Here is a 27,800-nt window from a genome sequence, read left to right on the forward strand (position 1 = left end):
TTTAGCTTTGTCAGGAGCATAAAAATATTCGCTAGCACTGTTGTCGAAAAAGTTTGACAAATTTGCATTGTCTACTTTTTTAACCTGCAAAAAAGATGTAAAACAAATGTGTAAAACTCGTTGTAAATAGTTTTAACTCTTTTAAATAAATGTAATTTATTCCTAAGATCAAACAAAACATAATTCAACATGATTCTGTGTTCAACAACTTTAATCTAGCTTGGCTATGGATCACCCTCACTTATCACCCTCTGATGTTACAAAAGAAATCAGTGATATTGAGGTGGAAACATTTTGTGTGTTTCCATTTTATTGTTTTAGTTTTCAATTTTTCAATAATTCTAAAAGCGTTGTCAACGTGGTGATCTCGAGGCGGGAGGCGTAAATGATATGCATTCGTGTGTATCGACTCTTTGCTCAAACATTTCATTGATTATATTATTGAAATAGGTTCAAACAAAATAAGGAGATGGCGCGTCGTAAAGGTGGAAGACATGATGATCCTGAGGCTGAAATGCGCAGAAAATACCGTCAAATGATGGAAACAGCTACAAGTCCTGTTGAAAAGTTACGTTATGCTTGCTTAGCAAGAGGTGCTTCTGGTATCAAAGGAATAGGAAGGTTTGCAACTTGATATAATAAGGTCGCTTCTTTTACGAAATTTTTACAGATTTCACAATCGTATATTCTGTACTAAACAAGGACATTCCGAATCATGGATGACGATGGAAGTAGATCCCTAAACTTTGAAGAATTTTCCAAAGGACTTCACGACTATGGAGTCGTCGCGGACAAGAATGTGAGTTTTTGAATGTTAAGATTGCGACAAATATTAAAAGTTAAATTGCAAATCGGCTTAAACATATTGTATTTTTTGGCATTTAGCAAGCACAAGAAGCGTTTTCTGCTTTTGACAAAGATGGAAGTGGTAGCGTGGATATAAACGAGTTTTTGAAAGCATTGAGGGTAAGCTTCAAACATTAAGATGACATGATGAGAGAAAGAATGATATATGAAGTTACGCCCTACAAATTATGATCTTTATTTACATTTTAAAAGTGTGAGGGCAAATCGTGTGAACCTTTATCTGATTCATTGTTATTTAATTTCCCCAGTTGTTGGTGGAGTATTTGAATTTTATGCAGCAACGATGTACTTCACAATAACAAGATTTCTGAGCACATCTAGAACATTCTTTGTTTGCAATTCATAAAATATTGCTTTATTTTCCAATTAAATAAATAATACGAGATATATTTTAAAATGGAAATTGCTTAGTCATTATGGCTGAATGAAAGAGCTGAAAGAATGTTTTGTTAAGAGCCAGATCATAAGGTAGTCATATAGGCCTTGCCAGATTTATCTGAGAAAGCAGTACTGATTGTGAAGGTATGGTTGGTTGATAAGATCTTCAGTGGTTAAATGGCATCTGCTTTATGAAAAATTTATGACTTCCTCTGCATGCTATTATAGGATATATCATTTATAAAAATACTCTATTTAACTTGAGACTGATTATGATTTAGGAGAGGTGCTGCAAATAAAATATTTTGTTTTGTTTAAGCCTCCTATGAGCGAAAGTCGAGTTAATATTGTAAAGCAAGCATTTAAAAAGTTGGATAAGACAGGTGATGGCATTATCACTGTTGATGATTTGAAGGGGTAAGGTATTTCTATTACCAAAATGGCTTAATATGCCATCAGAGATGTGTGGTTATTTTGACTTATTAATGTGTAGCAAAATTGATTAATTGTACATATGACTTCTGAATATTACCTCAATTATCATCTTACACTGTAAATGTCTCCAAATAAGAACAGCATTTTTCTTGATACTATAACATCCAAATGTTTGTGTAGCATTAATTCATGGATATGCATATTCAACATCAAATGATCTTTTGTGGTTTATTCTGACAAATCTCAGTGTATCTTTGCACAATGCATTTTATATGGGACAAAACTTGCAGTGATTTTCACTAAGTGTGATGTATCAATACATATGATGAAATAACATAATTTAGAGTTTATAATGCAAGAAAACATCCAAAGTTTATGAATGGTGAGTGGAATGAAGCAGAATGTTTTAAGCACTTCCTGGCTTCCTTTGAAGCACCAGAAGAGAAAGATGGAAAGGTAACTATTGTAATTCCTAACTTTCTAAACTGTTGGATGTAAAGATGGTTGTGTATTTTGCTTTGATCTAATAACATCTTTAAAAATGAATAAAAATATTAATAGAACAGTTAACAAGGTTGCTTGTCACTGAACAAAGTATCGGTGTCACTGAACAAAGTATTTGATTCTGCAAACAAATAAAATACACATTGAATATAGAATATTTTTGGAAGTTACAGTGTCTGCTCGTAAAATAAACCACATTTGTTATCATTAAATCTGTGATTTTCATACACATTCTATGATTTTATATTTTATTAGGTTACTGCTGAAGAATTCCTTAACTATTATAGTGGTGTAAGTGCTTCTATTGACGAGGATATTTACTTTGACTTGATGATGAGAAATGCATGGAAATTGTAAGTCACAAGTCCCATGACGTAAACGTTTGTTCAATTGGTTTAGCAAATTGCAAGATCATATTATCATTATTAGTTATAGAATAACATTTTAGTACTGCCACAAAACGACATAATTTTTATTAGCTAATTCATATACTATAATTTTATTGGCTATGGCTACTTGCTGTCTATTTGTAAATAGATAGGAAATAGCAAAACAAATATGTTCTTGTCTGTCACATTTTTTTTATGGAAATGGTTTGTTTCATTGTTGAATATGCTTTGAAACATGGCTTTTGATGATTGTTATTTATTCCAATATTTTACATGAGGTAAGCCATGCTTTGCCTTTAGAAATTGTTGCTCATTCTTTTCCCATGTCTTTCTTGCTAACAATTGATATCAATAAATTGTATTAAAGAGAATGGTTTAAAGCCGGGAGTATCGTTACATGTTTGTGCATGTAGATCGTTCCTGATTACAAGTGTATGAAATATTATTTGCAATATATTTTCTCTTTGAGTTTAAAATACAAACTTTGGAAGTTAATTGATGATGTTACTGGGATTTGCTAGGAAAAATTGTTATTGAAATCTTCTTTACAAACAATGCATTTTGATAGAGACACGTTAATTGAAGGTCTGGTATCATCTGATCCATGATGTCAGATTTTTTGATGAACATTTTAAAAGACTATTCAATGTTTGTCTTAGTGTGAGAGTATGGTATGGCTGTTATCGAAAAATAATGCTTTGAAGAACTGCGTATTCAGGAACATATAATTGGATGCAAAAAGGCATTTTAAAATATACTTTTGCTTTTATCATTTTTAAGAAAATTTGTTTGTGTAAGGAATTATAATAAGTGCGAACAAGGAATATGTGGATAGTCATGTTTTGGCATCAATGTGTTTTGGTCGAATACGTAACCTTTTGAACCACGTGGTACATAGAGTACATAGTGACGTAGACATTCATTGGGTATAAAGTGTATACCGGTATAATACACGTGATACATAAGGTACATTCTGTGTTCAGTTTATTCTGCGGGCGTTTTGGCCTGAAATCCTGAATCCTATCAATATATTAGTTAATTTGCTAGATACTGCATGTTTTTCTGTGAAAGTTAAACATCTAGGAAGATATGTCGAAATCAAGCAGGAAGTTATTTGGAGTAATTGTGTGCGACAGTCAAGCCAAGTGGGGTGGACCTGACGGTATCGCAAAACGAATCGAAAATATGCTTTCGATAGATAATGCCGAATGGAAAAGATATCGAGCAGAATACGGCGAGTTCCCTTCAGAGGAAGAGTTGAATACTTTTCAAGGATTTTACATCACTGGAAGCAAGCATTCAGTCAATGACGAAGCTCAAACGTGGATTAAGAAATTGGAGTTATTTATACAAAAAGCCCATGCATTGAAAAGGCCGAAAGTCTATGGGTCATGTTTTGGTCATCAAGCGATTGCGAAAGCCTTAGGTGGAAAAGTAGGAGCAAACCCCAGCAAACAGTTTATTTGTTATAACGAGGAAATTGTGATGTACGACGAAGATCTCAAATGTTCCAAATTCTTGAACCACTTAAAAAAAATCAGTGATACTAAAAAATTCCACATGCTTCAATCACATGGAGAGTGTGTTGAAGAATTACCGCCAAATGCGATCAACGTGGCCAGCTCAGCATCGTGCAAACATGAAATCATATTATTTAGCGATAACATCGTTGGATGTCAGTCTCATGCTGATTTTATTAAAGATGACCTCTCTTCTATTATTTTGCCTTCGTTATTAGAGAGCAATACAATAACTAAAGATGAGTTTGACAAAGCAACTGAATCCCTGAAGCGACCAGATGCCGGTTCAGATGTTGCACATGCTATTCAGGAATTTTTGTGTTGTGAAACACAAAGTCAACTATCATGAGATATATTTATCTCCTCACATCCAACATTTAGGTTAAGGTGTGGTCAAGAAAAATAGGCCGATACTAAATACGTGCGCTATTGCTACATTTTTTCATTTAAATGAAATTTTCTGAACATAGTATAAACAGACTATAAGAAAAACAATTTAAGAAGAATAACTCAAAGTTTTATTAAGCAGCAGGTATGTAATACATCCTGATCGTTCTAAAATGTATTTGCTTAAAATTAGCACCATTTGTCGCATTACTTTTTGCAAAATCACGTCAAAAAAAACGAAGTTTTGCGTAACTTTTCAGCATCCAAAATCAATCACAACAAAGTTACCACTGTATGTCTATCTACTACATGTATTTAAAGATGCATGTCTTCATATATGTAGAGTAAACCAATGATTAGATTGATTTCCATCATCTTTGCTGCATGTACAATTGATATATGTTCTATGAAATCAACTTCTCAATTTCTACAAATTCTCAAAAGTCATCTTGCTCAATGGGCTTGGCTACCCACTTTCCCAGTCCTTTGCTTTCAAACATCCTAACCAAAGACTGAAATGCTTTTTTGTAGCTTGTAGCTCCCAGTTTTGCCTCGTTATAGTTAAAAGGAAATGAAACAGCAGGTTGCTCTTTATTCCACAATGCAATGAACTTTTTGAAAAATACTTCTTTACAAAGTCTTGAAGGACTGCCATCTTCTAATTTGCCAGTGCATGCATTCACAATCTCAAGACCTTCTTTACCCCAAGACCAATTGAGGCTAGATGATGGGCTCTTTCCTGTTCCACGAGCTTCGGGCACTGATATACCATTAACCAAGTGATAATTGTGGTGATAAAGATCAGGAAGATTAGCAAGTACACCTAATCTCTTGTACAAAGCTCGTGTTAGATGATGAAAGTTGTATAGACTTCCAAGAACAACAGAAGTGAGATAAACTGGCTCAATATATCGACTCAGTAATGCACCTTGGAGACCAACAACATTCCACTTGGCAATTTTATCACTGCAAGACATAGTAAGCAATCTTTCACCCACCAAAACTCCATCCCATGTTTGAAAAACACCTCCTATTCGAACAGGTACCGTACCTACAATGAATAGTTAAAAGTTAATCAACCTAAAGGATGTCAGCAAATAAGGTTGTGTAATTATGTAGATGGGGCTAACAAAAGGTCAGCAGCCAAACCAAATAAAATGCTACTATAATAGAATCTTAGTTCTCTAAATTCCTCAAAAAAATTGTTGAGAAAGAAGCAAATGCAAGATAACGATGACAATAATTTAGTATTGTAAAAAGAATTAGAGTTTGTTTTATCATGGCCAAAGTAAGTGGACAACTTATTGGTACTTCACTTACTTGATCTGATATTTCCATAGAAATATTATGCCGCAATACCATTTAAATTCAAGCAGTACATTGCACTAGTGTAGTTTTGTTGTAGTCCAAGTCTATCAACAATATTATTATTGTACAAAATCAATTTGGTAAAGCCAATACATTGAAGTTAGAACATGCTGTTTAGAGTTTTGAAAATAAAAACTAGTTTAGCCCAATAATCAAATTGCTGAACAACTTGAAAACAATTTCACTTTGGCTATGCAGAGTAAAGCTTGAATTAAAATAAGCAAAGCATTATAGCAAGGAATGAACTTTGTGACTGCATACTGTCACTAAAAAATTAACAATACCACAATAATGCAACAAAATGCCAAAAAACATAGGTTTGGAACTTCAGTTAGTTTAATCCTAGCTCAGCACTAGCAATTGTCAATTGTACCTTCGCCATTTTCAATTTTTGTACGAAGCAAGCCCCTTGTTTTTCTTTGGGGATGGCGATCTTCCGGTTCGTTGAGTGCCTTTTCTTTAGGTGAAAAAATTCTGCCATCTCCACAAGGAGAGGTGCTAATATAAAGATGAAAAGCCACATCTTCACGAAGACCAAACAGGCCATTATTCTTTTTTGTGAAACAAGAGATGTTGATTTGGCCGGCCAGCGCCAAATCAAGCTGCTCGTATAGATAATTGCATAATCCTCGTCGTGCAATAATTTCTCCATGGCAATCATTAAGTGCTAGTCCTGTATTGCTAATATTTTCACCAGTAATACACTTGGTACCAGTACCAATACTTATAACTTCCATTTCGACAACTTCTTCTCCTTTCTGAATGGTTTTTACAACGCCAGCCAACACTTTATATCGATATGCAGGTGTATTGCTTGATTCTGTCAACAAAGCAAACTTTTGCTGTACCATTTCACCAATCTTGTCTGCCAATGGTTGAGGTATAAGGAACTCAAGATCACTTGGATCTGATATATCTTTATTGTTAGTACTATGGATGACCCCATGAAGTTGAAACATTGCACGAGCTGCAGCGGATAAATTAGCAGATTTCTTGTTTGCACCTGTCCCTTGGTAAGTTTCACCATTAATAAGTAGTTCACTTGTAAAGATTTTACTATGAGCTTTACCAACCTCATCAACAATCTTGAACTTTGCACCAGGATAATATTGATGTACTATAGAAACAACATTTACACCATCATTAATAGCTTTAACAATGGTTTGTTCTCGAGTTAATTTGACAGGAGAGGATTGTAGAACTCCATCAAGGTTATCTGTAACATTGTTTGGTGTTGAAACAGGTGAACTATTCAATAAACCTTTGCTTTGCAGGAATTGCGCTGCAGCAACTTGTTTGGCACCTTTTTTACTTTTTGCATGGCCTTCAAATCTACCACCTATGTACATAACAAATTGAGCAAGTTAAAGGTTAGAAAAATATTTTTATATAGACTGTTTACTCAACAATTTTGATATCTATGGCCTAGCTCAAACGTCGAACTGTACATGAGCCGAACACATTTAAAACAAAAGATAATGAGGAAGCTCATATTTCTTTGGTCTCTAATGCCTAATGCGTGCATCTAAAGTTTGACATTTGAAACAGGCCTATGTGTAGCTAGTATTACAAAGAATAAAATGTTTGATTACAAATGCATTGCATACAACTATTTGTAAGCAACGCATTTATAATTCCATCCTACCATTTAAATTGTTGCTCTTTTAGTAATTTTAAAAATTATGAAGCCCAGCACAAAAGATGAAAAGAAAGAAGAAAAAGACTTCATTATTGAAGCAACTCTTTTGACATGGCATAAATTAACAAGTTAAAAACAACCATGAGTTTAGTCAATTAGTTCAATCTATGGATCAGGTTATTTAAAACGTTTCTTTTCCTCTGTTTCTCTTACTAAGTCCTAGATATATACTCGCCAATAATAATAAAGCTAGAGTCTGTTTAATATCTTACTACCAAGCAAATATATTTGTGTTCATTCATTGCAACAATAAATAAATGCCACACGGGCTGTGAAATGTAAACGTGTCCTTGGTCAGGCAGATCGAAGTTTCGAGTATAGCATCATCGCGTTAGTCGAATAACATAAATAAAGATTAATACCCTCAAACTCAATAGCCATGACAAACTCTGGCTCATGGCTTGGACCAGTGACTTTCACCAACTGAATTTCCAATTGAGGAAAAGTTTCGTTAAAGAGCATTAAAGGCGTTCTTTCAACGTTTGGGTTCTTGCGTCTTTTAATTTTCTTTCTTCTAGGCCCTGGCGTGATTGCCACCGTTTTTACTTCTCCATTAATTGGAAATTCACCGTTGTCTTCTACAAATTTGCGTTTTTCTGAAACACCAAGGGTCTCGACGTCCATTATGGCAGATGTTTGATGATAAATAATGAATGAACAAATAGATAATTCTACAATTATATAGCCTCATTAGTCTGTGCAGATGCCATACTATGAAGTGCCATCATGTCCGTGTCAACTTTGCACCAAAGTTGTTTATCGTAGGGCTTTTTCTCCAGGGGTTGTTTCTCCTAGGTAAAGAACATTGAGTTTGTTGTTGTGCGCATGCTCGAAAGTTATATGGAAGTGATAGTTACAGAAACAGAAAGACAAAAAAGGCACAAATATAATGTGTATGAAATAGTTCCAATTTGTCTTTGTGAAATTTATTAAAATGTCGATGAGTGATTTGTTTGGCAGCGATGAAGGTAGTGAAGCCAGTGATGAAGATTTTAACTTAACAAAGGAGAAAATAGCCAATGGAAATGAAAACAATGTATCATCTAGTGACGAGCAGTCTGGGGTAGAGGATGTAAATGATGTGGAAGGTGATGAAAATGGTGATGATGATGGTGATGATGATGATGATATGGTAGGGAAGTTTGTAAAAATTGCATGTTATATCAATAATTTGGGTTAGAATTAAATAACATGCTGAAATAAGTATTTACATGTTAGTTTGAAAATTTCAGTAACATTACTCAAACGAACAAAAGATTTTGCTAAAGATAACATGATGAAAAATGATAATTGTAGAAAAACTGTAGAAATTAGTTCAAGGGAAATATTTTTGTCTTATGTTGCCAATTTCAGGGCCTAGATAAAAATGCTGAAAATGGTGAAGATGAGCAAGATGAAAATGAACAAAATAATGAGAACTCGGAAAATGAAGAGAGTTCTGGGAATGAAGAACAAAGTGACACAGAGCAAAAAGTATTTTTTATCCAATGTTTTTATTTTCAGTTACTTACTAATAATAAAATTTGCTAGAAGATAATTCTCAAAATTATTTTGAGGACGAGGAAAAACCATCCTCAAAAAATGTTTCATCAATGGATCTGTTTGGCGAAGATGTGTCATCAGAGGATGATGATGATGAGCCGGTAAAGATGTACATTACATATTTTGTTTATACAAATATTGTGTTCATGATCATAGTATAAGAAATATTGTTCTCATATTCAGAGTGCAAAAGACCAGAAAGAAACTACAGTGATGGAGGCTTCAACTCAAGAAGAGGATTTTGTTGATGATGACACTCATCAAGGAAATGTTCAATCTGATGATGAAGATGCTACAGATGAACCAGAAGAAACACATATTAATATTGAAATTCCTTATTCAAAATTCAGCCTAGGATCAGAAATGTCTTTTGTAAAACTGCCTAATTTTTTGAGCGTTGAGACCAAACCCTTTGATGCTACAACTTACGAAGATGAATTTGAAGAAGATGAAGTAATGGATGATGAAGGAAGGTCAAGACTTAAACTTAGGGTAAGCACCAAAAGTAATTTGTTCTCATGTTAATTTAACATGGTATTGTTGCAATTTAGCATGGTATCATTGCAATTTAACAAATTTATAGTTTTCTATGTGTGAGAAATGAAAGAAACATAAAATATTTATCTACACTGTCTAGGGAGTGCTATTAATGAGGTGTCAGTTGCAAGAATAGCAAGCACATTTTGTAATTACCTTTGCTATTTATAGTCACCCCTCAACCCCCTCCCACAAACCCACCTAGAGTGTTTTCTCAATATCTTAGATTCATCTGTAGCAAGCAGTCCAGTGTGTTGGATTATCTTTTAACAAATATTAATTTTCAAGAAATGAAACAATAAACATTTAATATTTTTAAGGTTGAAAACACAATCAGATGGCGTTATGCTAAAGATGAAGAAGGAAATGATATTAAAGAAAGTAATGCCCGTATTGTTAGATGGAGTGATGGAACTATGTCTTTACTTCTTGGTGCTGAAGTATTTGATATTCACAAAACAAAAATTGACGGAGAGCACAATCATTTGTTTGTGCAACAGGTCAGTTTCATGTCTTTGTGTTGTAAAACTTAATCATTTTGCTTCCAAAAGAATTTGATTATGTAAAAATCTTAGTTGTGAAACCATATGAGTCTATTTTTTAAGGGCACAGGTCTTCAAGCTCAAGCTATATTTCGTGATAAGCTAACGTTTAGACCACATTCAACAAACAGTCAGACTCATCGTAAAATGACGTTATCCATAGCGGACCGTGTTTCAAAGACTGGTAAAATCAAAATATTGCCTGTCGTTGGCAAAGATCCTGAGTCACAAAAGAGTGAGCTAATCAAGGTACAACGACACAAGAAGTGTAGATTTTAGCGTTCCTGTGTGTAGAAATGGGTTGGCTTATTGCATTGATACGTAGTATGATCTATGTATTACTGGTACATGCAAGTGTTGCTACAAGGATTTGTGCTTTATGTACGTATTTAGCATCTATGTTTGTGAATTCTTTACTATTGACTTTTTGATGTTGCAGAAAGAAGAAGAAAAGTTACGGAGTCAATTAAGGAAAGAAAATCAACAAAGACGAATACGGGAACGAAGTATTGCGCGAGGCCTGAGTGCGAGTTATTTAGAAGGTCGAAATGATGATGATGATGACACTTTAGAATCTTCAGAACAGAGTCTTTTGGCCTTAAAGAGACGCTATAAGAAAAATATAGCAAAAGGTATCTTATATTCCTGTACTTGATATACGTTTGTAAAAAGCATGTCCATTTTGAACAATGCATTCGTTTTTACCAGTTCGCTTGGGGGATGTTTACTCGGACCAAGAAAGCGAGGATGAGGAGATTTCCGGAGGACTGGAAAGTGATGATGACAGTCTTGATAATAGAGTTGAAAAGGGGACTGGCTCATCTGAAACTGATTTAACACGGCAAAAGAAACATAGTCTCGATGAAAGTGTGGTGAAAAAGAAAAGAAAGAAAGTAATAGCTGAAAGTGATGAAGAAGAAAGCGATTAAATATTTCATCATCATCACAGCCGTACTTTTCAGTAATTGATGACAGCCACGTAATTAGCAATAAGCCAATAACGTGTTGTCGACCCTGTTGTATAAGCTTTGGGTAGTAATTGATTGTCTTCAAACTATCCATACCAAAGTTTATCTCAAGATGAACTTTTAATGGCGATCGCTTACCGTCTTTATCAGCAAAAGAGCAAGAGGCAATACTGCATACTTTGAGTAACGACTTACAATTTTTGTCTTGGTCATTTTAATCAACGTCATGATATTGTAAATGTTGTATATTTGAGTTAATTTACCAATAAAGATCCTGTACAACGTTGTTTAGATTTTCTTCTTGCACTTGAAGAATTTCCAACGTGAAGATGTTAGTGCACTTCATAACTGCTTGTGTTTCTTTATCATGAACTTCGTTAAACTCGTGACATAACGAAGATGATCGAATAGTGAATACCAATTTTGGTATTCACTATTAAAAATATTTTGCTTGTTTTCATCAACGAATTTCTTGATTTTATACCATTGGAATTAGGTTAAGCTCCTATATAGGCTGATAAATTTGTTTGTTTTTTTTAGCTGTTCATGCTTATAGTTCTCTATTTTGCATAATAAAAGAACTAAGTACCATTCATTTCATTTACCATAGAAAACTGGAAAATTTTCGGCCACTCGTTTCGTTTTTCATATAACTAAGTTAACAGCGTTTAACATCACAGCCTCGGTCTGTCTCTAAAACCAGTGAGCAGCAAAGTCCTAAAGCTAGCTAAAAGTCAAGCTTGGTTGATTGAGCATTCATAACTTACGAACGTCGATTTTCGCTTCATTTTCACTGTATTTTCACCTTATAGACATAGTCAGCAATCAGCAAATCCTGCATGAAATCATTCGTTCGAATACCGGGTAGAGAAAAAAATAAAAAAACGCGTTGTTCAAAGGATTCAACTGTATTTGGAGATATTATTCTTTGTTTATATAAAAAATCACAGCAGGAGATCGGGAAGGATTAAAAACTCTTACAAAATGCAGCAATTCATTAACTAATTAATATAAGTCGACGTGACACTAGCACAGGAAAGCGTCTTTTTGATGTTAAAGCTTCCTTGCTATCATTATCAGTCGGAATTTTTACTCTGCATCTCTTCCATGATCAAGGTAAGGTATAACTATTCATTCTTAAAAACAGCAATTTCATTCATTCGCAATTTTTGTACATAGCTTTGAACTGTAATATACTAGCATGATCGCTTTTTCCCTTTGCTTGTGAAGATTGGAGGTGGTAGCTATTTGCAATGCATGAACGCTCTAAAATATATTTGTTTCTAAAGGAACTTCCCTGCAATCACACAACGTTATCACGACGCTATATTTTGGTCCTATTTTGGTTAGGTCCGACCTAACCTAAATACGACGATTATACAACGTTGCATCTTGTTTGTGGTTTGGTTTGGTCAAAGACGAACTAAGGGAAACCTCTCAAGTTTTAAATCTACCAAAGAGTGAGATTTCAGTGAGGTAACGGATGTTGGCCGTTCGTCATGTGTTCACTTGAGAAAGAAAGAAGTGTCAAAATTATAAGCTGTGTTTTTGAAACCTACAAACAAGTTATTTTGTAGCTCATAAATTACAGAAATTAATTTATTGGATACTCGGTATCTCTGATGGTATTAAATAATCTAGCGGAACAAACAAAATCAACGTCGTTGGCTTACAATTTAGTAATATAATATCAAACTGAAATTTATGTTGCATTGCTAGCAAGCAAAAAGCAAGCTTCAACGGTTTTGTTTTCTGCTGGCTTCTTACATGAGCTTGTAGGAATTTTTATTTTGCAAAAGTCCTCTAAAGCTTGGTATAAGTATCGTAAAGTACGTGTATGCTTTGATGTAGAAAGGCATATACAACGACTATACCACCTAAAATATTTAAAATACCAACCAAAGAATATTTTAAGAAGATAGGATGTTTACTTACAAAACTGGGGCCGGTTGCACGAGCCCTGGATAGCGTTATCCATTGGATAGCAAAAATTTTCAAACTTGTAGAAATGGTGCTTGCATTTTTCTTGCGACAAAGAAATTTTGTAATCTTCGAAAGTGTAATCTTTGTAATCTATAGTTTACAACGTCTGTATTGATTTTGAAAAAGAGATTTATATTTAAGAAGCTATAATTTATTTTGACAAACGCTGGATCCCCTACTGCTCTATGAAAGCAGCTAAAGAATCTTAAGAAAGCACTTGTAGAAATGGTGCTTGCATTTTTCTTGCGACAAAGAAATTTTGTACTCTTCGAAACAATAATTTATTTCAGTGATTGCACAGTTAAAATCGTATAATTTTCTTTTATAAGAGATTTCATGAACGTTCAACAAAATTTGCTATCCAGTGGATAACGCTATTCGGCCTACGTGCAACTGGCTCCTGAAGTATATAATTTATCATAATCCACAAAAATATTCTCTTAGTGGTTGAAATAATGACTGGTAAAAATTTCTTTTAAACTCCAAGGAAGTGCTTTATAGTTTATAACGTCTGTATTGATTTTGAAAAACAGATTTAAAATTAAGAAGCTATAATTTATTTTGACTAACGCTGGATCCGCTTCTGCTCTATGAAAGCAGCTAAAGTGTCTTGTAGCACGTGACACACACGCCGTAGATTGAGGTTAGAAGCAGTTTATGAAAGCAGCTGTAAAGTGACTTGTAGCACGTAACACACACGCCGTAGATTGAGGTTAGAAGCAGTTTATGAAAGCAGCTGTAAAGTGACTTGTAGCACGTGACACACGCCGTAGATTGAGGTTACAAGCAGTTTATGAAAGCAGCTGTAAAGTGACTTGTAGCACGTGACACACACGCCGTAGATTGAGGTTAGAAGCAGTTTATGAAAGCAGCTGTAAAGTGACTTGTAGCACGTGACACACACGCCGTAGATTGAGGTTACAAGCAGTTTATGAAAGCAGCTGTAAAGTGTCTTGTAGCACGTGACACACACGCCGTAGATTGAGGTTACAAGCAGTTTATGAAAGCAGCTGTAAAGTGTCTTGTAGTGTGAAGAAAATAATTAATAAAGCATCTTAATTCATTTGGATAGGAGTTAACTGTTTGTGATATTTTCACCGTCACTTTCACCAAATGAAAATATCTACCATAACTGTTTACATTCACCAGTAGAGTTTTGAACTTACAACAACGACGTAGCCTGGCTTGAATTTTTTTTGGGGGGGAGGCACACTTTCGAACGTCGAAGGAATGTGCATTTTTAGAGGGGTTGGGAGCTGCTTTACCTGCAAAATTTCTAAATAAAAAGTCTCTCAATAGCAATTTTCCTTGTTATTTTGACTGAGCCCTTGTCTCTTTTGTGTGGTATAAAATTGCATTCAGGTCAGGTTAAAAAGAACAATCGATAGTGCATGCAATAGCACCTATGTTTTGTTGAGTGGCGTAGAAAAACTCAAATGCAAAAATCGAAAGAAAAAGCCATGTAGTATTTTTAACCTACAAATTTGGCTGGACTAGTTCCACTATACATGTCACTGTTATTAGCAGCACACCAGAATTTACTGCAAGCTAAGATCCACACAAACGTACTTTCACTTCTCGTCACGTTTTTTACAGTTGGGTTTCCACGTGAATATTCACTATTCAGTTCAATGAGAAGCATGCTTGTAATTATTTACGTGGCAAAGTTGGAATCACCAAACTCTAAAGTTACAATTTTTCAAATTAGTTACATTTTTTCTTGCTAAATTTGGTCAGTCCTCACTGATTCCTTGATTATTGGCTGTAAAAAAAATAAGAAAAATACATTAGAGTGTTTAGACAATGGACTCGACTGTACTTCGAGCCATATTTCTTTGTCTTCTTTCTGATGAAAGTAAGCGATGCATTAAATAGTATCTCAGCTGGTGAACAAGGAAGATGTCATACTTTATGACATAATACAGCTTATTGATAAATCAACTAAGTTGGTATGTATATAGGACGTGTTCAGTATAGAAAGGCGTCTTTGTAAGGCAGAAGCTTCCTTAATTTGGTGTCAACATTAGGTTTTATCAAATTTCTCCACAACCAAGGTAATGGAGCCATTTATTTTATTCTGTGCTACTGTGTGTACATCAGTTGTTGTCGTTCATTTTTAGTGTGATATGTCAGCATGATTAATATGATCTTATACTTGCTATATGTGACATAATTAATTTTTTAGAGTTTTTTTTCCAAGCAAGCATGACTTTGTATGTAATTAATTAAAACTCGAGAATATCTATGATACAACGCGCTTTAGAATGGACGGTTTTGTGCATGTCAGTTTACTTAGTTACGTGGATGCTTTAAAACTGTTAGCATTTATTTTGTGTACTTCAAGGAAAAGCTTTAGACTTCTAAAAGCTAGAGAAAGCTATAGTCTTATCTTACATTATGTCGTAGAATGCTCATTTCTTAAAAAGTAATGACTTTCTTGAGCAATTTAGTGTTATTGTTATTCTGTGTCGTAACTGTCGTTGAATGCTTTTCTAAATTAAAGTGCTTATCAATTTCCGGGATAAGCCAAAGTAAAACGGAGATATTGTTCTTCATTATGAAAACTATATCACAAATGTTAAAGTGTTTGAAACATTAACTAATAATAAAGACGAGACTTATAACATCGCGCAACAATATCAAAAATTGCAAGCACGCATAACTTTCTATTTGTGGAAGTTTAATTAATAATAAACTTAGCAGGGAAGCTTCTTTGACTTATTGAAAAAAATATTGCTATTTATAAACTCCATTATTTTTCTATACTTGGTAACTTTGTGGGTGTTAAAATAATTTAGGCTTGCCAAAGCGAAATGAGCATTCTATAGCATGAATTTCCAGCCAACGAAGTGCTATAATTGACAAACGCCGTCTCATTAATTGACACGTATCCACATTGAAAAAAATAACACATTCTAAAAACAAAATGCGAACGTGTGTTCATAGCACCCACAAAAAAATGTATGCACGAGTGATTAGTTAGGAATAGTTACCAAAAAAATTTATTTTAAATGACTTCTTTCAAATGTCTGGTAAGTCGATATCTATAATGATATAAAGTTAGGGGGAACATAGGCCATATGCTAAAGTTCTCATTTTTCACTGCGTTTTGTCAATCAAAACACAATTTAGATTGACCCTAACTGACCGTGATAATCGAACTTGAAAATTGCGTAAAGATTGATGATGAAGCAGCTGGATTTTATTTTGTCCTTTTCTGGACTTTATTTGGTTATGGTATTTGTAGGATCTTCTGCCGGTTAGTAATCATGTTTTGATCAAGCACGTTTTGTGAATATGAAAGTGACAGGTTTGCGATACAACATTAACAGTTTGATTTGAATTACTCGTTAATTCCACAAACTCTGCAATATGCAACATGTCATTGAAACGGTACATCTGGAAAATAAAAAATGTTATGATTGGCTTTGCTAATGTCTTGATGTAAAGACTAAATTATGATGTAATAAAGACCTGTCTAATATCTTTTTTACCTTATAGTTTTTATTGATTAGAGTTGAATAGATGACTTCACTTTTTGCTTATTGCCGTTGGACGTTGGTGTTTCTTTCGTGTAGCATGATGAACTGTTTTTATAAATAATATCGTTTAGGATAAATGTTTTACGATATTTATTTCAGAGAATGAAAGACATCCATGCCATCGTCCATGTCCCTATCCACCAGAACCAAAAGAGTGCAAGTACGATTTTAAAATTGAATCATATTACGTACTTTCTCGTGCGTGTTTCAATTGTCCTTTAAACAAAACTGAATGTCTCTTACCACACTGTATACCACTAAATGGTGTCAAAAGATCCATCATGACTGTGAACAGACTTTTCCCTGGGCCGAGTATCGAGGTGAACATAAAAGTCATTCTGATTAATTCAAATCTGTAACTATAATTGTACTCTTAGACAATTTTGGTTAAAAGTGAAAAGAAAATCCTGTAACGCAAAGACGTGAGCAAAAGAAGGCTGGATTCGACCGTCCATAGAGACATAATTGATCATTTTGATTATGGTTCATCCTGTCTGTCATGTATTTTACGGGCTAATAGTTTATTGCTAAACTCATTGATGTATACATGAATTTTATAGCTTAAAAGATAACTTCATTTAAGTTTATGTTTTGTTTTGTCAGGTTTGTGAACGCGATAAAATCATTGTGAAAGTGACAAATTATTTAAGGAACAGCGAAGGTACCAGTATTCACTGGCATGGCTTACATTTAAAGGGTGAACAATACATGGATGGCGTGAGTATGCTTACTCAATGTCCAATTCCAGCTGGAGATAGTTTTACTTACAATTTCACAGGTATAGCTTGTACAAAAAATTGTCTTTCTTATATCAAAGAATCGAGCTTTATAATAGTTTGCTCTTTAATTTTATATTAAATCAATAGCTTAAAAGTTCTTCATACATTTCTATTAATAAATTTACGTACAGCGTCGAATGCAGGAACTCATTATTGGCACGCTCATGCTGGTTTACAGAGGGCAGATGGAATATTTGGCGCTCTCACCATTAGACAACCTCGAGTGATAGAAAAAAATAATTATACTTACGATCACGATTTGGCTGAGCATAAAATGCTGCTCACTGATTGGCTGGACATTCCTATGCTTGATAAGTATATTGCACATATCCATAGCAATGGTAATAACAGAGCAGAATCTCTTCTTGTTAATGGTAAAGGGCAGCGCCAGAAATACGAGCGTCAGGATACCAATGACACCATATACACCGATCGGGAGGTGTTCCATGTGGAGAAAGGATACAGGTAGAAAAGTTTACAATCAACAGCTTGGGAAGCAATAGATGTCTGTTTTTATATAATGTATTTGAAGGAGAGCTTGATGAAAAATTACTAAAAGCAATTAGTTTAATTACAAGTTTTGTCTGTTACCAATTATTCCATAGTAAGCATGAAACACCAACAACTTCTAAAAGCTTCTTCAGCCCCTGCTTGATAACTTTATGAGTCAATCTTCTTACACTTTTTATACAGATTATTTTTAAAATTTTTATCATTAGTTCACGTCAGAAAACATTTTTTTTAGATATCGATTTCGAATTGTGAGTAACGCTATTGCAAATTGTCCAATAAAAGTCTCGATAGACTCGCATAATATGACAGTTATTGCAAGTGATGGTTCTGCGTTCAAACCTTTTGAAACAGAAATTCTTACTGTCTTTGCTGGAGAGCGTTTTGATATTGTTGTCCATGCTAATCAAACTATTGGAAATTACTGGATAAGATATAAAGGTCTAGCTAACTGCGGAGAGGTAAAATAGAATAATCTTAGAGCGTTAATCTTCTGTTTCTCTTGCATGATGCACAATGGGAGAAGAAGTCACTCGTATCAAACATCCTTGCCCAAATATTTTGCGGAATTGAGTCTCCATTTATACCATAATTTTGTGAGATTTGTGTTTTCCCCTGAAAAATTTGCTAGCAATACAATAAACTAAAGAATGTGAACAAATGTTTTTCTTACTTCTTTATCTGCTCAACACGCTTACTCAATTGGTTATTCCTTATATTAACGATTCTTTCACAAAATCTCATGTGATTTTCTTTGTGAATAGGCGCGAGAGCTTGCAATTCTACGTTACAAAGGTGCGCTGGACAAAGATCCAATGGAAGGAGGAACATGGGATCGACAGGGATTGACTTTGAATCCATGGAATACGAAACAATCAGAGCTTAACATACCTATTTATCGTATGGATTCTTTAGGTAAAAGTTGCAATAGTAAAATTCTTCTTAAAAAACATGTTTAATTGTATATATAGTTATGACTGAATTACGGTGTTTTTAGAGTCAAACGACGAGACATCTGGACAAGCAGACAAAACATATTTTATTGGAATGGACTTTAACAAAGTCGACAACACTAATTTTTTTCATAAGGACTATTATCCATTAAGTGTAGTTCCACGCTCCCATCATACTTATTCACCACAACTAAATGGTGTTTCATTCGTACTGCCTTCTGTTCCTCCTTTGAGTCAATATGATGATGTCATTGCCAAAGGAACTGAGTTTTGCACACCGAAAGATATAGAAGGTTACAACTGTACTCAAAACTTCTGCGAATGTACACACGTTATTCATGCTAAAATTGGACAGGTAAAAATATTAGGAAATATTTCGTAGTTTATGAAAGTAAGCGTAAAAATTTCCATAAAGAAAGATATAAATTATTATGAAAGCTTTGCAATATGTTTTCATATTGAACAATATTGTTATCAGCAGACCATCAGTTGTACTTTGATTATTTTCTGCTCACTGGCTTTACTCCAGTGATCTATATTGAGGCACTGTCAATGTGACGTCATGAGTTTCTTTAATATGGCTATTTTTGTCAATGTACGTTTTTTATTTAGGTTATAGAATTTGTAATTGTTGATGAAGGTAAAACCTTTAATGCCAATCATCCAATGCATCTTCACGGGCATCCATTTCGTGTCGTTGCAGTGAAAAAAATTGCCAAATCTACCACAGTTACTGAAGTCAAAGAAATGGATCGAACTGGTATTGTTCTTGCTAGTTGATTGATTGCAGTTAACTCAGATAAATTCAGTAGTTTAGCTGATACGATGATGCAATGTTGTAAACATGCATCACCGTCTAACGTTTCTGTTAGGTGCTCGATAAGAATTATGCCAGTTTTGAAGAGTCTGCAATAAGAATAGAAGGAGAAACTTACATCCAGTGCATTTAGTATGATATTTACATGTTTACAGCATCTCCTCTTTCCTTTTGCTTCATGAAGGTAAAATTCACCGTAAACTTGACAAAGCTCCTAAAAAAGACTCTGTCACAGTACCCGATGGTGGATACACAATTATCAGATTTTATACCAATAATCCAGGATGGTGGCTTTTTCATTGTCATGTTGAATTCCATATTGAGGTTAGAATAAACTCAAAGCATATATATTGTTATACTGTCATCGATAGTGATTGTATGGATATGTGTGTGGAATTTTTAGATGCATTTCAATAAAAACAAAGTCCAATTAAATAATGCATGCATTACACGAAAGCAATTCTAATTATAAATATACATAGTTGTTCTATCTATATTTTTCATGAAGTGTGTCCGTATATTATTCACAGCTTGGTATGTCCATGATTGTTCACGTTGGAGAGCAAACTGATCTTCCACCCGCACCAAGGGATTTTCCATCTTGTGGCGTCAGTAAAACTACATGCGATAAGAAAGGAGATAACAACACTGCAACAGTTGTTCAAAACTTAAACGTCCTTTTGAGCTTGTCGATTTTTATTGCTTTTTGCCTGTTGTAAACTTTCGTCTTTCTCAACTTTTTTATATAAATATTTCCTTCACTTTATAATCATTCATTTAAAATTTATATACATGTATATTATTGTATCATTGAAATGCTGCCACGAAAAGTTATTTATGTCAATTTTGTCAAACGTTAGCATTATATAATTATAAAAACAAAATCAACGTCGTTGGCTTACAAGTTAGTAATATAATATCAAACTGAAACTTATGTTGCATTGCTAGCAAGCAAAAAGCAAGCTTCAACGGTTTTGTTTTCTGCTGGCTTCTTACACGAGCTTGTAGGAATTTTTATTTTGCAAAAGTCCTCTAAAGCTTGATATAAGTATCGTAAAGTACGTGTATGCTTTGATGTAGAAAGGCATATACAACGACTATACCACCTAAAATATTTAAAATACCAACCAAAGAATATTTTAAGAAGAAAGGATGTTTACTTACAAAACTGGGGCCGGTTGCACGAGCCCTGGATAGCGTTATCCATTGGATAGCAAAAATTTTCAAACTTGTAGAAATGGTGCTTGCATTTTTCTTGCGACAAAGAAATTTTGTAATCTTCGAAAGTGTAATCTTTGTAATCTATAGTTTACAACGTCTGTATTGATTTTGAAAAAGAGATTTATATTTAAGAAGCTATAATTTATTTTGACAAACGCTGGATCCCCTACTGCTCTATGAAAGCAGCTAAAGAATCTTAATTCATTTGGATGGGAATTAAATTGTGTGTGATATTTTTACCGCTACTTTCACCGAATGGAAATATCTGCCATAACTGTTTACATTCACCAGTAGAGTTTTGAACTTACAACAACGACGCAGCCAGACATGAACTTTTATTTTTTGGGGGCATTCTTTCGAACGCCGAAGAAGTGAGCATTTTTAAAGGGGTTGAGGGCTCCTTTACTTGCAAAATTTCTAAGTCAAAAGTCTCTCGATGGCAATTTTCCTTGTTATTTTGGCTGAACCCCTTGTCTCCCTTGTGTGGTATAAAACTGCATTCAGGTCGGGTGAAAGAGAACAATCGATAGTGTATGCAATGGCACCTATGTTTTGTTGAGTGGTGTAGAAAAACTCAAATGCAAAAATGGAAAAAAAAGCCATGGAGTATTTTTAACCTACAAATTTGGCTGGACTAGTCCCACTATACATGTCATTGTTATAAGCACACCAGAATTTACTGCAAGCTAATATCCACACAAACACACTTTCACTTCTCGTCACGTTTTTCACAGTCGGCTTTCCACGTGATTATTCACAATTCAGTTCAATGAGATGCATGCTTGTAATTATTTACTTGGCAAAGGTGGAACCACCAAACTCTAAAGTTACAATTTTTCAATAAATTACTACATTTCTACTTCATAAACTTGATCGGTCATCACTGATTCCTTGATTACTGGCTGTAAAAAATAAGAAAAATACATTAGACAATGGACTCGAATGTACTTCGAGCCATATTTCTTTGTCTTCTTTCTGATGAAAGTAAACGATGCATTAAATAGTATCTCAGCTGGTGAACAAGGAAGATGTCATACTTTATGACATAATACAGCTTATTGATAAATCAACTAAGTTGGTATGTATATAGGACGTGTTCAGTATAGAAAGGCGTCTTTGTATGGCAGAAGCTTCCTTAATTTGGTGTCAACATTAGGTTTTATCAAATTTCTCCACAACCAAGGTAATGGAGCTATTTATTTTATTCTGTGCTACTGTGTGTACGGCAGTTGTTGTCGTTCATTTTTAGTGTGATATGTCAGCATGATTAATTTGATCTTATACTTGCTATATGTGACAGAATTAATTTTTTAGAGTTTTTTTTCCAAGCAAGCATGACTTTGTATGTAATTAATTAAAACTCTAAAATATCTATGATATAACGTGCTTTAGAATGGATAGTTTTGTGCATGTCAGTTTACTTAGTTACGTGGATGCTTTATAACTGTAAGCATTTATTTTGTGTATTTCAAGGAAAAGCTGTAGACTTCTAAAGCTAGAGAAAGCTATAGTCTTATTTTACATTATGTCGTAGAATGTTCATTTCTTAAAAATTAATGACTTCTTGAGCAATTTAGTGTTATTGTTTTTCTGTGTCGTAACTGTCGTTGAATGCTTTTCTAAATTAAAGTACTTATCAATTTCCGGAATAAGCCAAAGTAAAACGGAGATATTGTTCTTCATTATGAAAACTATATCACAAATGTTAAAATGTTTGATACATTAACTAATAATAAAGATGAGACTTATAACATCGCACAACAATATCGCAAATTGAAAGCACGCATAACTTTCTATTTGTGAAAGTTTAATTAATAATAAACTTAGCAGGGAAGCTTCTTTGACTTATTGAAGAAAATACCGCTATTGATAAATTCCATTATTTTTCTATACTTTGTAACTTTGTGGGTGTTAAAATAATTTAGCTTGCCAAAACGAAATGAGCATTCTATAGCATGAATTTCCAGCCAACAAAGTGCTATAGTTGGCGAATGCCGTCTCATTAATTGACACATATCCACATTGAAAAAAATAACACATTGTAGACTTGTTTTATCAAAAAACTGATTTTAAGAATTTATGATTTTAAAAAATTACTTTTAAACAAAATGCGAACGTGTGTGTTCATAGCACCCACAAAAAAATGTATGCACGAGTGATTGGAATAGTTACCAAAAAAATTTATTTTAAATGACTTCTTTCAAATGTTTGGTAAGTCGATATCTATAATGATATAAAGATAGGGGGAAGATAGGCCATATGCTAAAGTTCTGATTTTTCACTGCGTTTTGTCAATCAAATCACAATTTAGATTGACCCTAACTGACCGTGATAGATCGAACTTGAAGATTGCATAAAGATTGATGATGAAGCAGCTGGATTTTTTTTTGTCCTTTTCTGGACTTTATTTGGTTATGGCATTTGCAGGATCTTCTGCCGGTTAGTAATCATGTTTTGATCAAACACGTTTTGTGAATATGAAAGTGACAGGTTTGCAATACAACATTAACAGTTTGATTTGAATTACTCGTTAATTCCACAAACTTTGCAATATGCAACATGTCATTGAAACGGTACATCTGGAAAATAAAAAATGTTACGATTGGCCTTGCTAAAGTCTTGATGTAAAGACTAAATTATGATGTGATAAAGACTTGTCTAATATATTTTTTACCTTATAGTTTTTATTGATTAGAGTTGAATAGATGACTTCACTTTTTGTTTATTGCCGTTGGACGTTGGTGTTTCTTTCTTGTAGCATGATGAACTGTTTTTATAAATACTATCGTTTCGGATCAATGTTTTACAATATTTATTTCAGAGAATGAAAGACATCCATGCCATCGTCCATGTCCGTATCCACCAGAACCAAAAGAGTGCAAGTACGATTTTAAAATTGAATCATATTACGTACTTTCTCGTGCGTGTTTCAATTGTCCTTTAAACAAAACTGAATGTCTCTTACCACACTGTATACCACTAAATGGTGTTAAAAGATCCATCATGACTGTGAACAGACTTTTCCCTGGGCCAAGTATCGAGGTGAACATAAAAGTCATTCTGATTAACTCAAATCTGTAGCTATATTTGTACTCTTAGACAATTTTGGTTAAAAGTGAAAAGAAAATCCTATAACGTAAAGACGTTGGCAAAAGAAGGCTGGATTCGACCGTCCATATAGACATAATTGATCATTTTGATTATGGTTCATCCTGTCTGTCGTGTATTTTATGGGCTGATAGTTTATTGCTAAACTCATTGATGTATTTTATTGCTTAAAAGATAACTTCATTTAAGTTTATGTTTTGTTTTGTCAGGTTTGTGAACGTGATAAAATCATTGTGAAAGTGACAAATCATTTAAGGAACAGCGAAGGTACCAGTATTCACTGGCATGGCTTACATTTAAAGGGTGAACAATACATGGATGGCGTGAGTATGCTTACTCAATGTCCAATTCCAGCTGGAGATAGTTTTACTTACAATTTTACAGGTATAGCTTGTACAAAAAATTGTCTTTCTTATATCAAAGAACCGAGCTTTATAATAGTTTTCTCTTTAATTTTATATTAAAACAATAGCTGAAAAGTTCTTCATACATTTCTATTTATAAATTTACGTACAGCGTCGAATCCAGGAACTCATTTTTGGCACGCTCATGCTGGTTTACAGAGGGCAGATGGAATATTTGGCGCTCTCACCATTAGACAACCGCGAGTGATAGAAAAAAATAATCATACTTACGATCACGATTTGGCTGAGCATAAAATGTTGCTCACTGATTGGCTAGACATTCCTATGCTTGACAAGTACATTGCACATATCCATAGCAATGGTAACAGCAAAGCAGAATCTCTTCTTGTTAATGGTAAAGGGCAGCGCCAGAAATACGAGCGTCAGGACACCAATGACACCATATACACTGATCGGGAAGTGTTCCATGTGGAGAAAGGATACAGGTAGAAAAGTTTACAACCAACAGCTTGGGAGGCAATAGATGTCTGTTTTTATATAATGCATTTGAAGGAGAGCTTGATCAAAAATTACTAAAAGCAATTAGTTTAATTACAAGTTTCGTCTGTTACCAATTATTCCATAGTAAGCATGAAACACCAACAACTTTTAAAAGCTTCTTAATCCCCTGCTTGATAACTTTATGAGTCAATCTTCTTACACTTTTTATACAGATTATTTTTAAAATTTTTATCATTAGTTCACATCAGACAACATTTTTTTTAGATATCGATTTCGAATTGTGAGTAACGCTATTGCAAATTGTCCAATAAAAGTTTCGATAGACTCGCATAATATGACAGTTATTGCAAGTGATGGTTCGGCGTTTAAACCTTTTGAAACAGAAATTCTTACTGTCTTTGCTGGAGAACGTTTTGATATTGTTGTCCATGCTAATCAAACTACTGGAAATTACTGGATAAGATATAAAGGCCTGGCTAACTGCGGAAAGGTAAAATAGAATAATCTTAGAGCGTTAATCTTCTGTTTCTCTTGCATGATGCACAATGGGAGAAGAAGTCACTCGTATCAAACCTCCTTGCCCAAATATTTTGCGGAATTTAGTCTCCATTTATACCATAATTTTGTGAGATTTGTGTCTTCTCCTGAAAACTTTGCTAGCACTACAGTAAACTAAAGAATGTGAACAAATGGTTTCCTTACCACTTTATCTGCACGCTCACTCAATTGGTTATTCTTTATATTAACGATTCTTTCACAAAATCTCCTGTTATTTTCTTTGTGAATAGGCGCGAGAGCTTGCAATTCTACGTTACAAAGGTGCGCTGGACAAAGATCCAATGGAAGGAGGAACATGGGATCGACAGGGATTGACTTTGAATCCATGGAATACGAAACAATCAGAGCTTAACATACCTATTTATCTTATGGATTCTTTAGGTAAAAGTTGCAATAGTAAAAGTCTTCTTAAAAAACGTTTAGTATAATTTAAAACGTAAAGTTTAATTGTATATATAGTTATGACTGGATCACGGTGTTTTTAGAGTCAAACGACGAGACATCTGGAAATGCAGACAAAACATATTTTATTGGAATGGACTTTAACAAAGTCGACAACACTAATTTTTTTCATAAGGACTATTATCCATTAAGTGACTTCCATCCAACTTATTCACCACAACTAAATGGTGTTTCATTCGTACTGCCTTCTGTTCCTCCTTTGAGTCAATATGATGATGTCATTGCCAAAGGAACTGATTTTTGTACACCGAAAGATATAGAAGGTTACAACTGTACTCAAAACTTCTGCGAATGTACACACGTTATTCATGCTAAAATTGGACAGGTAAAAATATTAGGAAATATTTCGTAGTTTATGAAAGTATGCGTAAAAATTTCCATAAAGAAAGATATAAATTATTATGAAAGCTTTGCAATATGTTTTCATATTGAACAATATTGTTATCATCAGACCATCAGTTGTATTTTCTGTTTACTGGCTTTACTCCAGTGATATATATTAAGGCACTGTCAATGTGACGTCATGAGTTTCTTTAATATGGCCATTATTTGTCAATGTACGTTTTTTATTTAGGTTATAGAATTTGTAATTGTTGATGAAGGTAAAACCTTTAATGCCAATCATCCAATGCATCTTCACGGGCATCCATTTCGTGTCGTTGCAGTAAAAAAAATTAACGAATCTACCACAGTTACTGAAGTCAAAGAAATGGATAAAAATGGTATTGTTCTTGCTAGTTGATTGATTGCAGTTAACTCAGATAAATTCAGTTGTTTAGCTGATACGATGATGCAATGTTGTAAACATGCATCACCGTCTAACGTTTCTGCTAGGTGCTCGATAAGAATTATGCCAGTTTTGAAGAGTCTGCAATAAGAACAGAAGGAGGAACTTACATCCAGTGCATTTAATATGATATTTACATGTGTACAGCATCTCTTCTTTCCTTTTGCTTCATGAAGGTAAAATTCACCGTAAACTTGACAAAGCTCCTAAAAAAGACTCTGTCACAGTACCCGATGGTGGATACACAATTATCAGATTTTATACCAATAATCCAGGATGGTGGCTTTTTCATTGTCATGTTGAATTCCATATTGAGGTTAGAATAAACTCAAGGCATATATATTGTTATACTGTCGTCGGCAGTGATTGTATGGATATGTGTGTGGAATTTTTAGATGCATTTCAATAAAAGCAAAGGCCAATTAAATAATGCATGCATTACACGAAAGCAATTCTAATCATAAATATACACAGTTGTTCTATCTATATTTTTCATGAAGTGTGTCTGTATATTATTCACAGCTTGGTATGTCCATGATTGTTCACGTTGGAGAGCAAACTGATCTTCCACCCGCACCAAGGGATTTTCCATCTTGTGGCGTCAGTAAAACTACATGCGATAAGAAAGGAGATAACAACACTGCAACAGTTGTTCAAAACTTAAACGTCCTTTTGAGCTTGTTGATTTTTATTGCTTTTTGCCTGTTGTAAACTTTCGTCTTTCTCAACTTTTTTTATAAATATTTCCTTCACTTTATAATCATTCATTTAAAATTTATATACATGTATATTATTGTATCATTGAAATGCTGCCACGAAAAGTTATTTATGTCAATTTTGTCAAACGTTAGCATTATTTAATGATGTAACAGTGACCGAACGTGTTATGCAAGATATAGTGACAAAGGAGTCTACGATGGTCATAATTTGGTCAAATGATTCCTACTGTAAAAGATGAAGTCTTCAGTGTCTTCATGAAGTGATGATAATTAAATATTGCATTTTATTAACCCAAGATGTTGAAAACCCGTACAACAGACAAATTTAAAAGAAATATTAATTTTTCTGTGACATGTAT

At 33.9% G+C, this 27,800-nt stretch overlaps 6 protein-coding genes across 6 annotated transcripts; 5 read left to right on the forward strand and 1 right to left on the reverse strand.

The window, feature by feature from the left end:
- Nucleotides 1-358: 358 nt before the first annotated feature.
- On the forward strand, nucleotides 359-2,758 carry LOC124440259 (calcyphosin-like protein). The gene is made up of 6 exons (XM_046990611.1): nucleotides 359-621; nucleotides 703-799; nucleotides 886-966; nucleotides 1,565-1,662; nucleotides 2,025-2,136; nucleotides 2,440-2,758. Exons 1-6 carry the CDS (start codon nucleotides 470-472, stop codon nucleotides 2,539-2,541), a joined length of 642 nt encoding a protein of 213 aa, XP_046846567.1. The 5' UTR covers nucleotides 359-469; the 3' UTR covers nucleotides 2,542-2,758.
- Nucleotides 2,759-3,084: 326 nt separating this feature from the next.
- LOC124440256 (gamma-glutamyl peptidase 4-like) lies at nucleotides 3,085-4,672 on the forward strand. Its single transcript, XM_046990579.1, has one exon. The coding sequence runs from the start codon at nucleotides 3,663-3,665 to the stop codon at nucleotides 4,440-4,442; it is 780 nt and encodes a 259-aa protein (XP_046846535.1). The 5' UTR covers nucleotides 3,085-3,662; the 3' UTR covers nucleotides 4,443-4,672.
- LOC124440234 (double-stranded RNA-specific editase 1-like) lies at nucleotides 4,589-8,187 on the reverse strand. The gene is made up of 3 exons (XM_046990558.1): nucleotides 7,910-8,187; nucleotides 6,222-7,187; nucleotides 4,589-5,531 (listed from the first exon to the last, which is right to left on the reverse strand). Exons 1-3 carry the CDS (start codon nucleotides 8,169-8,171, stop codon nucleotides 4,918-4,920), a joined length of 1,842 nt encoding a protein of 613 aa, XP_046846514.1. The 5' UTR covers nucleotides 8,172-8,187; the 3' UTR covers nucleotides 4,589-4,917.
- Nucleotides 8,188-8,209: 22 nt separating this feature from the next.
- LOC124440250 (RNA polymerase-associated protein LEO1-like) lies at nucleotides 8,210-11,481 on the forward strand. Its single transcript, XM_046990564.1, has 8 exons — nucleotides 8,210-8,679; nucleotides 8,901-9,020; nucleotides 9,104-9,190; nucleotides 9,273-9,581; nucleotides 9,947-10,126; nucleotides 10,232-10,417; nucleotides 10,608-10,800; nucleotides 10,877-11,481. Exons 1-8 carry the CDS (start codon nucleotides 8,482-8,484, stop codon nucleotides 11,095-11,097), a joined length of 1,494 nt encoding a protein of 497 aa, XP_046846520.1. The 5' UTR covers nucleotides 8,210-8,481; the 3' UTR covers nucleotides 11,098-11,481.
- A 3,432-nt stretch (nucleotides 11,482-14,913) lies between these two features.
- LOC124436146 (laccase-1-like) lies at nucleotides 14,914-20,608 on the forward strand. The gene is made up of 11 exons (XM_046986073.1): nucleotides 14,914-15,173; nucleotides 16,252-16,378; nucleotides 16,761-16,981; nucleotides 17,265-17,439; nucleotides 17,572-17,905; nucleotides 18,186-18,411; nucleotides 18,715-18,865; nucleotides 18,948-19,258; nucleotides 19,516-19,663; nucleotides 19,905-20,044; nucleotides 20,251-20,608. The coding sequence occupies exons 2-11, from the start codon at nucleotides 16,303-16,305 to the stop codon at nucleotides 20,437-20,439; spliced, it is 1,971 nt and encodes a 656-aa protein (XP_046842029.1). The 5' UTR covers nucleotides 14,914-15,173; nucleotides 16,252-16,302; the 3' UTR covers nucleotides 20,440-20,608.
- A 1,335-nt stretch (nucleotides 20,609-21,943) lies between these two features.
- Nucleotides 21,944-27,799, forward strand: LOC124436157 (L-ascorbate oxidase-like). The gene is made up of 11 exons (XM_046986084.1): nucleotides 21,944-22,124; nucleotides 23,253-23,380; nucleotides 23,763-23,983; nucleotides 24,259-24,433; nucleotides 24,566-24,899; nucleotides 25,180-25,405; nucleotides 25,704-25,854; nucleotides 25,959-26,260; nucleotides 26,510-26,657; nucleotides 26,899-27,038; nucleotides 27,245-27,799. The coding sequence occupies exons 2-11, from the start codon at nucleotides 23,305-23,307 to the stop codon at nucleotides 27,431-27,433; spliced, it is 1,962 nt and encodes a 653-aa protein (XP_046842040.1). The 5' UTR covers nucleotides 21,944-22,124; nucleotides 23,253-23,304; the 3' UTR covers nucleotides 27,434-27,799.
- Nucleotide 27,800: the final 1 nt, after the last annotated feature.

Source organism: Xenia sp. Carnegie-2017, unplaced genomic scaffold, assembly GCF_021976095.1.
Source record: "Xenia sp. Carnegie-2017 unplaced genomic scaffold, XeniaSp_v1 HiC_scaffold_1, whole genome shotgun sequence".
In the NCBI taxonomy this organism is placed as follows: Eukaryota; Metazoa; Cnidaria; class Anthozoa; order Malacalcyonacea; family Xeniidae; genus Xenia; species Xenia sp. Carnegie-2017.